Below are 12,487 nucleotides of genomic sequence, written 5' to 3' on the forward strand. Positions count from 1 at the left end.
AAATGCTTATTTGACATAAACAGAGCTGCTGTTCCATCTTTTTTTTTTATTGCTCCTCAGAGTAGTCCTGCACCTAAAACCTTTGTGCCAGGGTACCCATTTTCACTCCCATCTTCATGCAGTGCTTGTATAAAGCTGGTATGCACAAGTAAAGAGCAGCACACACTACAGTAAAATCCATCAAAACCTACTTTACATGTAAAAGTTTGAAATAAGCTTAAAAGAAAGCTGTGTGGCTTGCACCAGCTGCAGTATTCATGAAAACAAAATGCAAAAGCTTGTTTTTCAGTCCTCAAATGAGTATTTGCTAGCTCAGTTCACTTGAAAAGACATCTTTTTCTATTTGCAGACTTATCCTATAAAATGGAAGCTAATCAGTAACTTAACATTACAAACTACCCTAATTCAATTTTTAAAATACTGCTCTAGTAGAATAAGAAAAAGACATGGAACAACAAAGATATAACTTACTGCCAGCAACACTGTGTAAATTCAAACACCACACATTGCTTTCTATTACTCAACTACAATGCTTTTCCTAACCCATTTGAAATTCTCCAGTAGCATTGTATGATGGATTTGGAATTGTACTATAATCAGCAGGATTTGTCAAAATGCTTTCATTGGCATCAGCCCAATGATTTGAAAACACTTCTAATTATCAGTACAGTCATCATATACATGCATACATTTTGCTATATAATTTCCAAATGAAACGGGTTTTTAACTAATTTTGTTCCTACCCACCCAGGCTATAGTAAAGAGTGCAGTGTGAACCCCAGTGAAGATGGCAATTAGTCTGAATTATTTACTTGCTTTCCCAATTACATATCCTAGTTGTGAATGAAAACTATTTGGAGAGGGACCTCCACACAGCAGACAATAGAAATCACAAGCTATTCATTTTAGGTTGAGCTAGGGTTGAGTCCATGCCAAAGTAAGTGTTTGCTTTGTGGGTATTTCCAGCTACAGGACAGGCACAGCATGGCTCCTCCTGACCTCAGAGGTTGTGTAACACAGCACCTACTGAGGACTCAGAGGCTTCTGTACAAAGAATGGAAGGGGCCAAAAAGTTGTGCTAGCTACAAAAAGCTGCATGAGCAGAACTTCCACTGGGGCCATTGATGAAGAACCTTCCCAGATCTCTTTTTTCATGCGGCTGTTCTTTACCAGCTCCCCTCCTGCTTAGCCAGTGTGGCTTCCCACCATCAGCTAACCTAATGTGCACTCCTACCACAGTCCAAAAGCACCTTCATACCAAAACAGATGGGGAAGAAGTTTTAGTTCAGAGGACAACAGACAGATGCCGACAAGAAATATAAGTCTTAAACACAGGGAAATAAATTTTTGCCCATGTAAAAGTCTGATATTCCCAAGGCAAAGATTCAGGCTGCTAGTTCAAATAACTCATACTTTTCAAGTGGACAGGACTTTTTCTTCTACCATAAATATCTCATTTTAAAATACCTATCTAAAAAATTAGAGAAATTGTTACTTTTTTTTTGTCTTGGTCACTACACTGATTGCAATCTGACTCCTATTAAGAAGCTGTAACTGTCATTTGTGTTTTCCTACAGAGTGTAAAACTACATGAGATCAGAGACCAAGTTGTTCAAGCACTACAAAATCAGACATTTGGCTAGGCTATTTCATAAACAAAAGTTATCTTACTTCTTTTGAAGGATTCATTGGTAGCGTAAAGATTGTTTTCCAATATGACCAGACGAACAGCATGAAAAATATGTGGTAAGCAACCAGGCACACAACTAAAATCAGAAGGGAACAGAATTAATACAAACAGACCAGTGATATTGTAGTACTTACAAATAGTGCCTGTAGGCATCACAGATAGTTCTCTAACAGATGTAAATACAGAGGCTCTGGAAAAGCTTTGCCACAAAAATACTGCACTGCAACTTTACATAAGACAAATGCAAACTGTGTGGGGAAAGTCATGATACAGTCTACACAGATTACAGAAGTTTGAGGAAAATGCTTAATAGCCTATTTCAGCCCCATCATTAATTAGCAAGCAGTCTCCATAACACATTTGCTAAACCCTAATTAACTGATGCATCTCTGCCTTTTGGCATTATAGATCTCGTAGGAGACTGCTAGCCATGCAAACCCCCCCTCTGCCTCCCTCCAGCCAAAGCCCCAACCCCCCAAAGGATGTAAGGGCACAATGACAAGTGTGAGGGAGTCCTGGGGCAAATATGCACATGATACCTGAGCAGTAATCATATCCAGTTAATTTGTTTTTCTAGATTTTAGGAGGGAGGACAGTTGGGTGGTTTAAAACCTACATGTCCTTTAAATTCAAGTGTTCATTCACTACTTAATATTCTTCACAGCCAGTCAGCATTTATTCTTATGTTTTTTAAATAGATGACAATCAACCATCAATCATCAATCACTTACCATGCTGAGTTTTTTACTAGAATACAGAAGGTAACAGTAACTTTTCCAAAGAGTCTGCCATAGGTTGATAGGTATTTCTCACCCTAGTAAGCAATTCACTACAGTAAATAGCAAATCAAAAATTCATATCCCCTGATTAATTTACTCTATCAACAAGAAAAGAGTATTCTTCCACAAACTCATATCCTCAAAAAGTGTCATAATGGGAAGCCTGTGTACTTTCACTCCAGGATCTGAAATGCTGCCCCTGTATGGTCAGCTCATGGAGTCTTTTTTGTCATATTATTCAGGTCTAGAGAATTCTTTATAACACATGCATGATGGTGCATATAAATGCAGGAACAGTTGTCTGGTATGTTCTTTTTGCAATTTTGCCTTAAAAGTTAACACTGAATGAGTACTTTTGGTGTTGAAGTTTGTGTATCAAAATAGCAGGAACATTTCAAATATTTACTATTATTCACTAAGCTGTTAAAAATAATAAACAAAAGCTAATAGAATCTGAGGAGCGACTCTGTACAAAGCTTTTGGGATGACAGGGGCAAAGAGTCATATGCCTTGTCTATAAACTGAAAGAAAAATCTTATCAGCATAAATAAGTGATAGAGCTGGACTCCACACAAAGCCCAATACACTAAATGACCATCTTGTTATTGCACAAGCATCTGGACAGGAACAGTCCCCACTTTTATCAGAATATTTCTATCAGCTCTAAAAAAAACCCAGATTTACTCAAACAAAATCAGTATTTTTTTAAACAATAGTACATTCATGTCATATAGTGAGAGCAAAGTAGGACAAGTCACCTCAGTTTTGTACATGATGCACTTACTGATCTGCATTAAGCATTTTATTGTTGCAAAAAAACTCCCCAGTGACTGACTGACATTCATATATTAAAAAAAAAAGTGCCTAACACCTAAAGACATTATCCAAGGTTTTCCCTTTGAAATCTGAACAAGCCTTGAGCTCATCTTGTTTGATCTTGAACCTCAGCTCTGCAGCCTGGCCCCTGACTGGCCACTCCTCCCAGGTTACCTTCCCACCACTTTCCCTGCACTGGGATGGAGACCCTGGCCTACCCAGCTGCTCCACCAGGCCTGTGGCTGCTGGGAGTCCAACACAGGAACTTCATTTCACTTGAGCCAGTTAAAGAAGAGCTGTCTGCTGCTCACTAGCACAAACCTTTCTATTTTACACGTTTTCTGGAAAAAACCCCACCAATTAACCAACCAAGCAACCAAAAAAACCCCAACTCAACCAAACAAAACAAATCCCAACCCAAATGGTGCATCCCTTGCTTGAAGGCAATCAATTTACAGCTAGCTAGCACAGCTAGAGTTGCCTGGAAATTGGGGCAACCTGTAGGACAGCTGAGCCCCATTTGCCCAGATTTTACTCCTGAAAAATCTTAGGGCAGAAGTGTAGCCAGGCTAAGTTTCTTCTGACTGGCCAAAGCCCACCAAGGCCTTGAGTGAAAAGAAGGAAATTTAATGTTCCCCAACACATTTTGCTGATAATTCTAATGTGTTTTGTGAGCAATGCCCATCAACTCATTTTTTTTTCCCCTCCCACAGAGGACGGAGCAGCAAGAAACTGAAATTCAAAGCCTGCAGATAACACTTCTACACTCATATGGGGGATGAGATCCCTGAACTGAAAAAAAGTTTTTCAAGCAAATTTCTTAATTGACAAACATGTTTTCTATGCGAGGGAGTTACCAATGACTTAATAAAATTTGCTGGAATTACACAAACATAAAAAGCTCTTCCTCCAAAAGCTCTGCAGCCCTACACTTTACACTTCCATGTTGTGCTGTAGTATTAAAATAGCATCTGGAAAAAACAATCTAAACATGCTACAGCCTCAGGGAAGGAACTGTTGTGACTGCTAACTAGGTAGTTTTATTATATTCTGAGAAGACTACATATCTGAATGATTCTATTTCTTTAAAAACATTAAAAAGAAAATGCAGAAAAAAATCACCCTGCATTTAAGTATGTTGTATCTACACAAATACACTGCTTTTACAAGAGCTTTTACAATCCTGCTTTTACAAGAGCTTTCCATATTACAAATAAATTTTTTAAAATAAAAAAGTAAGGATTGTTTTAGCTGACATATCAGAAAGCCAGTGAGAAGAGTAAAAAAATTCTAATTTTTCTCTCCTCTATTTGTAATGGCTATGGTAATACTCAGGAACAGCAAGATAATAAAAGGTGCTGAGGAACAAAAAAAGTACAAATCTATTCTTTTAAGTTTGACTGTTTCTCAGTTCTACTAGTGAACTACTGTTCTATTCTGATATATGAATTACACCTATAAACAGCTAATAAAATCTTACCTTTTTCTCCGATATTTGTCATTGTCACTGGAAAAAAAAAAGAAAAAAGGAGATAATAAAAATCTGTGTTTAAATAGCAAATGACGTAACTCAACATTTAAACTTTTTTTTCAGCCAAAGATGGAAGAGTAATCATCAAACAATACACGTTTGAGGTCACACACTATGAAGCTCTTATGCTGTGTACATTTATCATGAGAATAAGTACACAGTATCAATTGCTTATAAGGTTTTTTTGGCTCCTCTTCCCAGGCTCATTTCCTGATAACTAGGACCTCCAGCTACCTGAAGCTGCCAAAGTTTAATCCAAGAAAAGCCATCTCTGAAGAGCAGTTATTTCTTCTAACTGTGGTTGCACAGCTTTCACTCTTTGTATTCTGTTCTTGCAGTGGAGGCATCAGATTCTAGAACTGGTTTTTGACAGCAATATTTGGTGATACCTTAGATCTTCAAAGCATTAAAACTGAAAGTAGACAAAAGTTGCATTTTCTTTAAGAAATTGCCCAAGATTACAAGACAGTAAGAGAGTGAGAAAGGGCAAGTGTGTCAGGCATAGAAGGGAGCACACAGATATCACATATCAGTAATTGCATTTTCCTCTCTTGGTCACATTATTCAAAATAACTATCCCACAATAGGTATCTCAGAGAGATCAGAAACTCCCAAGATCAAAACCTCTTTTCACCCAAACCACTCCACCACACTTTTATCCATCCCAGTTAAGCAGTCTACAACCTGTGATACACTGGTGCCTACAACAGGAGAGTAGATACACAGAGCTCTCATCCACTCCTGTTTCCTAATAAAAATGATTGCACCAGGCTGATCTTCAAGCAGCAGGCACAAGGCAACTCCTACAGAAAAGCCAAAGAACCGTGCCATCTGACTGATGGATCAAACACAGGCTTGGTGATTGAGTTAAAGCCAGCATTTAAATACATCCTGCACATTGCAAGGGTGGACCATGGCCCCAGTGCTGCTCAAACCTTTAATGCTCTGGGAGAGTGAACACTCACAAGTCTGCAGATGATACCACCTTGGGGACAGCAGCTGGTACGTGCAGGACTTCCATTGAGAGGGACCATGACGGGGAAAGGAACCAACGGGGCCCTTATGAAATTCATGAGGGCAAAGACAAAGTCCTGCACCTGTGAAGAAGCAACTCCGTGCAATGACACAGCCTGGGGGTTGCTGGGCTGGAGCAGCTCCCTGGAAGAAGCCATGGGGCTGCTGGTGGGCAGCAGAAAGGGCCACCAGGCACATGGGTACCTCAGCAGGGCACGACTGGCTGCTCAGCCAAGGGAAGGGTTTATCCCCCTCTGTGCAGCATTCATCAGACCAACCCAGAACCCTGCTGGGATTTGGGCCCCCCAACACTACAGAGACAAGTTCAGGAGGAAGTGATGAAGCTGGGAGGGACTCATCCTCTAGAGAGAGGCTTGTCAGCCCTGGAGAAGACATGGTTTTGGGAGGGCCTCCCAGGAGGCACTGAGGAGCTGGGCTCTTCATGCTGGCACAGAGTGGGATGACAAGAGCCAGGGAGTGCAGCTGAAATTAAAGGATCAGATCTGATAGAAGGAAAAACACTTCCACCACAAGAACCATTCACCAGAAGAGGAAGCTGTCCAGATATGGTGTACAGCCTCCACCAGTGAAGTTTTTCAAGACTCGAGCCAATAAAACCCAGAAGAACCTGGTGTGACCTCACACCTAGCCCTAATTTGATCAGGAGGTTGGACTAGATGAGCTGAGGTCCTCTCAAACATGAATTATTCCACAATTCTGCAATTATAAAATAGGTCTATTAAAATGGAGATTTGACTATAGCTCTAGCAAAAGAAGCATCTACCTTACCTGAGGGAAAGCAGTAAGCAATCGTCTTTATAAAGCTCCTCAAAAAAATCATAAAGATACCACAGAAGTTGCATAAGCCACTATAAAATAGTATATTCTGCCTTCAGTTTTTTGAACTCTTTAGAATTTGATAAGCTGAATATTCAGCTAGACAACTAGAGAAATCTGAAGGAACACACATTGACTCTGAGACGCAGACATGCTCCCCTACAATAATGCAAAAGAACTGTAAAATTGTAAGAAAACAGCCACGCACCAGATGATTGTTTACAAAACAAAAGACATCTTCAGAGCTGATATGCAATTTAAAAGTGATGGAGTTCTCAGATTAAGACAAATTAGCCACTATTCAAATTCTGATTTTCTTTCTCCACTTGGAACGGTCAGCAAAGCATGCAGAAATTTTGCCAGTCTTCTTGCAGTAACTACTCTGTGCTAATTAAAAAGTCACAGCCAAGCACACATTGCAGAATCACCAGTTTCAAAACAAAATGTATTAAACCAACCTTCACAATAATTTGTGGTATTTTTCTCTCCTTACAAGGGAATGCCACAGAACACTGCTGTGAAAGCAACTGTAATCTTTTTTCCGCCCCTTATCTTTGCATAAAATGTATTTATTATTGTGTCTGAGACATCTAAATTTTCCACAATGCCTATAAATAAAGAACAGACAAATACAAATTTAGTCATTTCTACCACACAGCAAAGCTTCAAAATTCCTGTCCACCTCCAGGAGGAAATGCACTCCTCAGAGTCTACACCTGCACAGGGCACTGTTTTCTCAGCTTTTCCAGTATCTAGCCTGGAACCCAAATGCTCCTGACAGTCAGGACCATGAAGGCTAAAACACAAGTGCTGAGATGTCCAGTTAACTCCAGGAGGGTGAGAACATGTTTTTGGGTTTTGGTTTTTTTTTAAAAATATATGTATCTTGTAATTTTAATTTCTTTTACCACCGAGTAAAAACCAGAAGTTATTTCATACACTCCTGAGCTGCAACCACTGTACGAGACCAAAGCAGAGAGGAACCAGGCTGAAAAGAGATGCCAGGACCTTCAATCTCACCATCATTTTTCTCCACACATATTGCAACTGGTGCTTACAAGGAGACTGGCTGCACTGCCCAACAAGCACTCCCACAGACAGTGACAGAAAGGAACTATGCAAGACATCCAATAACCTGCATGAAGTGAAGTCCCAGTCCTTCTGCTCATGCCTTTTTAAATCACCTCTGGCAAAGGCTCCCAGGAGGAGGTACAGAGTGTAGGAAAGTAATGGACAAGCATCTTCAATACAACAGCACTAGAGAGGAAATGAAGGTGTGGGTGTTTTTTTTGGTTGGTTGAGGTTTTTTTGGTTTGGTTGCTGGCTTTTTTTTGGAGGGGTGGGGGGGAGTGGGAGAACCTTTTGTTTTGCACCAATGTGGCAGAACTAACCAACAGGAAAAAAATGGCTCTTACAAATCAAACTCTCTCCTAAATTTCTCCTAAAGCTTTAAATTTTCTCAGTTGAATGACCATGATACAAGGACTGTGAGAGTAACTACAAGATGTTTACCCTAAGATCACACTAAAATTGTACTATTTAAGAACATGGAAAATAATTTTCTAATATGAAAAAAATTCTTTAATTTTGGATTTGATCAAAGAAACGTTTGCTATTTTCCCTGTCTTCTGAATAGCACACGATATGTTTATTTAAACCAAATTTTATATTTTTTAGTAGAATCATTTGTATCAGTATTTCTGGCACTTTTCTCATTTCTGTTTCAAGGGTTTACACTCACTGTGGTGAAAAGTAGGTCAGACTGTGCATTCTGTCATTAATAAATATCAGCTGAAATGCTGCAAATGCACTTGCTGATAGTTAAACAGCACAGAAATAATATGGGTTAAAAGCATTTATGTCTATGATGACTAAAATAAACACAATGGACACGGCAATCCCAACTGCTAAGCAATTTCTGAGAGAAAACAGGGTAAATCCCTTTGAGACCAAAATGGAATGATACTCTTGTATACTCAGAGATGGAAATAATTACAAAAACATGACCTGTCTTCAGGAAATCATTAAAAAGTTACAGCTTTGTTTGCCTGAGATACTGCAGGGGCCAATTTCATTAAGACTCCCCCTTGCACTGCTAGAGCATCAGGATGCCATTTACAGTTCAGTGCTAGCAGACTGTCACATCATTAGAGCCTCTCCGGTTCATTACGCAGCTCCCAGATGGTGCTCATCAGAACGAGGGACAGGCTGGGACAGACACAGGACTCCAGCCAAGGGAGATGCCAATTTCCTGAGTGAGCCACAAACATTGCTCCCTGCTTGCCCCAAGCCACAAGCAGCCAGAAACAGGAACAGCACATTCAACAGTCAATGCCACCAAGCAGCCTGCGCTCGCAGAGAACAACTGCAAAGATGACAGAATGTTGTGTTTCAAAAGGGTCTGAAAAAGTCCAGGATGGCTTCCATCACCAACTTAATTTGCTAGGAAGAGAAATCACATCACTAGGCACCTTGCACACTGGGTCAGACCAAGTGGATTTCCCACTTCTTCGATTTCCAATTATTTTCTCTAGAAAGCTTAATTCTCACTCAACCATGTAAAAACTAGGTAGATGTCCATCTCCACATAGCTAGAGACATGGTAAGACACATTGCTAGCACAAACCCCAAAAGATTTTGAAAGATAAATTTCATATCAAAATGTGCATTGGTTTTGTAATGTTAAATTTTGCTTGACTTCTAAACCCAAAGTTTCTGAACTGTAAATGTAATGACTAGATTTAAAAATAAGGAAAAAAAATTAAAAAGGGAAATGAGATAAAGCAATTAATATTTTAAAGCTGCAATGAAAGTGGATCTACAGAATTTTGCTATTGTATTTTATGTACGTTTTAAAAATATTTAAATCTTTGCAATGGGAAAACAAGATAAATCTGATGAGACTCTGCAGCCACATCTATAAATAGCTGGGTCTCTCAAACTTTTATGAAGTTTAACATCTTGGATCCGATTCACAAAACTAAGTACACATTTTATCTTTATAGCATATTTGAAGCTGTAAAACACTGATCTATAGATGCAGTTTTACTCAGCTCTGTGCACACATAAAAGTGTTTTATAGTTTTGACAAGTGTTGTGTCATTGCCTGCAATAGTCCTTTAGTAAAAATATCAGTGCTTGCAATAAAAACCTACCTCTCTGCTAGAGAGAGCAGTGATTTGCATTGATTCAGAGAGACAAGGTGCCTCCAGTGCTTTGTTTCAGAACAAAAGTAATGGAAATATTTTCAGGATATTTAAGGTTGGCATAGGTAGCCATCAAGAACCCGTACATTTGCATTTGATGGTATTTGCAAATGTTTCAGAAGATTCATTTTAACCCTGTGCCCATCAAACTGCACCACTGTGCACCTGTCCAGCAGCAGCTGCTATTTGGCACCTTTGCAGGTAAGGTCACAAAACCATTGCTTTTGTTTAGGGTATGACTAAGAACTGACTTAATCCTTCTTCTTTACAAACTTCCCATTTACCTTCCAAGTCACAAAGACAGGCTGAATGAAAAGTGTCCGGCTCTACCAAAGTTGTAGACTCTTGTGCTGCCAGTATTGCCAGACACTTTTCAGCAAACAAAAACTGCACCCTAACAAGGACAACTCTTAAAGTTATGTATCAAGCAGTGTTAAACCTTTACCTGAAAACATAATCTTGTCCAGTAACTACATCTTCATCATAAACCTTATGTTTTCAACTTCAAGCCATGGTTTACATTTCAAGGCACAAAACCCACCGGGCACTACATGGAGAGATAACCAGCCCTGCTTAACATAGACATCAATTCTGTTCCAGAGCTGTGGAATGGCAGCTGCCTCCAAAGGTCTGAGAAAGCATTCAAATGAAATTTGGGAAATGCACAGAAGCACTGCTGACTATAATTCAGAAGCCAATTTAACTTCAGCCACCAGTTTTGAAACTTTTCTCAAAGTAACCACAGATGTCAGAAGAGGGGGGAAAAAAAGAAGGTAGTATTTCCAAAATATGGAATAAAAATGCAAACTTGCTTGGACAAAAGTACTTTTGTACCTTAGCAGCTAATGTGCAGACAGGGTATTTAACCAGTGTCTGACTACAGCCAACTGCAATGTTACAATGCACTTGTATTTCTATAGCCAAACCCTAAGCTCTAAATGGTTACAAGACATAAGCTGCAAGTACCATAAATCCTTTAATCTATCTGGAGAACATACTGAGCAAAGAGCTCAAATCCAGCTGACCAAATCCTGGGTCTAACTCTTTTTTTTTTTTTTTTTTTTAGCTCCCCCCCCCCCCCCCCACCCTATCAGCTTCTATCTCCTCATTTTCTGCCACTTCTGATGCCCTGATGACACTCTGCCAAGCCCACAGGGCACGTATTAATCCTGCCTCTAAACTGTGATGAATTAAGCAGCTTTACATCCTGTTATAATTCCATCCCACTGATGGTTCACAGGGTCAAAAACCTCAATTCAGCACTAATCAATCTGATCCTCCAGCAAAAAACTTTCATGATCATTAACATCTTTAGCAGCTGGATGTCATTCCATGCTTTCTGTTCCATTCCGAAGGTAGCTGGGGACAGAAACCAGTCACATATTCTACACCAAAAACAAAGATGTGACTTATGAGCATTCCTGACAGTACTGTGAATGTCTTGTTGTAGCCCCTCTTCAGCTATACTGAAGTAATTTATTCTTTTCCAAATCAGGCAAATCACTCACCAGGTGGCAATATTTCCTCCCTTTCCCTTCACTGGAATAGTCACAAAACGCTTATTGCTCATTTGCTCCACAGTAAATCTATTTTCCTTCTTCAAAATTACAAATTCAAGCTGCATTTTCTGACAGGATTTCCTGAGCAAGAGCATTATCCTGTGAATTAAAATTAGTGCCATGTAAAAATGGATCAAAACTGAACAAAAACATCCATTTTCTATTGGATACAGGATATCTACAGGATAACCCTTTCATCAGTTAAGCTGTTATTTTTCCTAAAAACATCTGTCACAACACTGTCAATTTTTTTACATTTTTCTTGTTATATGCACCTCCAAATCCTGAGCAGGTAGGAAAACAAAATGAAACAAAAGGATGTCAGTATCCACATTTGTCAAGAATATTTCTGACAAACAGCTGTCAGAAACTGCAATAACTACTGGCTCTGCCCTACCTAAAGCATGGAATCAATAACTCCTCCAAGTCTCTTACTAACCTGAATTAGAGATGTATCTAAGAAGGGAAATATAAGATTTTTTTTTCTTTGCATGTGAAGTATGCAAAGATTTTAATAAACACTGAATGTTTATTTTCAGGTTTTCATAAACAGTGAATCCAATGTGTATTTTCTCAGTATAGACACATGAATACAGGTGCTGGGGCGAAGTATTTCATTTGCACTTCATGTTACTGTTGTTCCATGTATCCTAGGTTGAAATTTCAGTAGCTTGAGCTATCAAAGTTCACTGCACTCACTGTGTGCTGCCTGTATTACCCCACCCTTTTTAGAGAAAGCTGTATCCCTTATAAACACACTCAATTTTATAAGGGAAGGAACACTTAAAGACACAGTAATTTTAAACACAAAGTTACCCAGGGTGAAAAAAGAAGTACTACTACTAGACAGGGCTTGTGAGATGACAATACTGGCAAAATCAAGAGAATTGCACTGGACAAGAGGTAAGCAAGTTTTAGTTGAGTGCTTTAAGACCAACTCATATACACATTTAATTCCAGTATTCATCCTACATCCAGCAGAAAACTGTTTGCTAGTGCTCAACACCTTTCTCCTTGTTAAAGGTTAAACTGGCACAAGAACTAATAAAAGAGAC

The 12,487-nt window shown here is 39.2% G+C and overlaps 1 protein-coding gene across 4 annotated transcripts in view; it reads right to left on the bottom strand.

Annotated features, from left to right (window-relative positions):
• The window catches only part of ZDHHC2 (zDHHC palmitoyltransferase 2), a 35,498-nt gene that overhangs the window by 20,305 nt on the left and 2,706 nt on the right, over positions 1-12,487 (bottom strand). For all 4 annotated transcript variants that reach the window (XM_054632865.2, XM_077177489.1, XM_054632866.2 and 1 more), the window contains 2 exons: positions 4,766-4,792; positions 1,672-1,766 (listed from right to left, as the gene is read on the bottom strand). In XM_054632865.2, the coding sequence (XP_054488840.1) occupies positions 1,672-1,766; positions 4,766-4,792 (122 nt within the window). The remainder of the gene's footprint in view (positions 1-1,671; positions 1,767-4,765; positions 4,793-12,487) is intronic.

The sequence above is a fragment of the Agelaius phoeniceus genome, chromosome 4 (assembly GCF_051311805.1).
Source record: "Agelaius phoeniceus isolate bAgePho1 chromosome 4, bAgePho1.hap1, whole genome shotgun sequence".
NCBI classification, from domain to species: Eukaryota; Metazoa; Chordata; class Aves; order Passeriformes; family Icteridae; genus Agelaius; species Agelaius phoeniceus.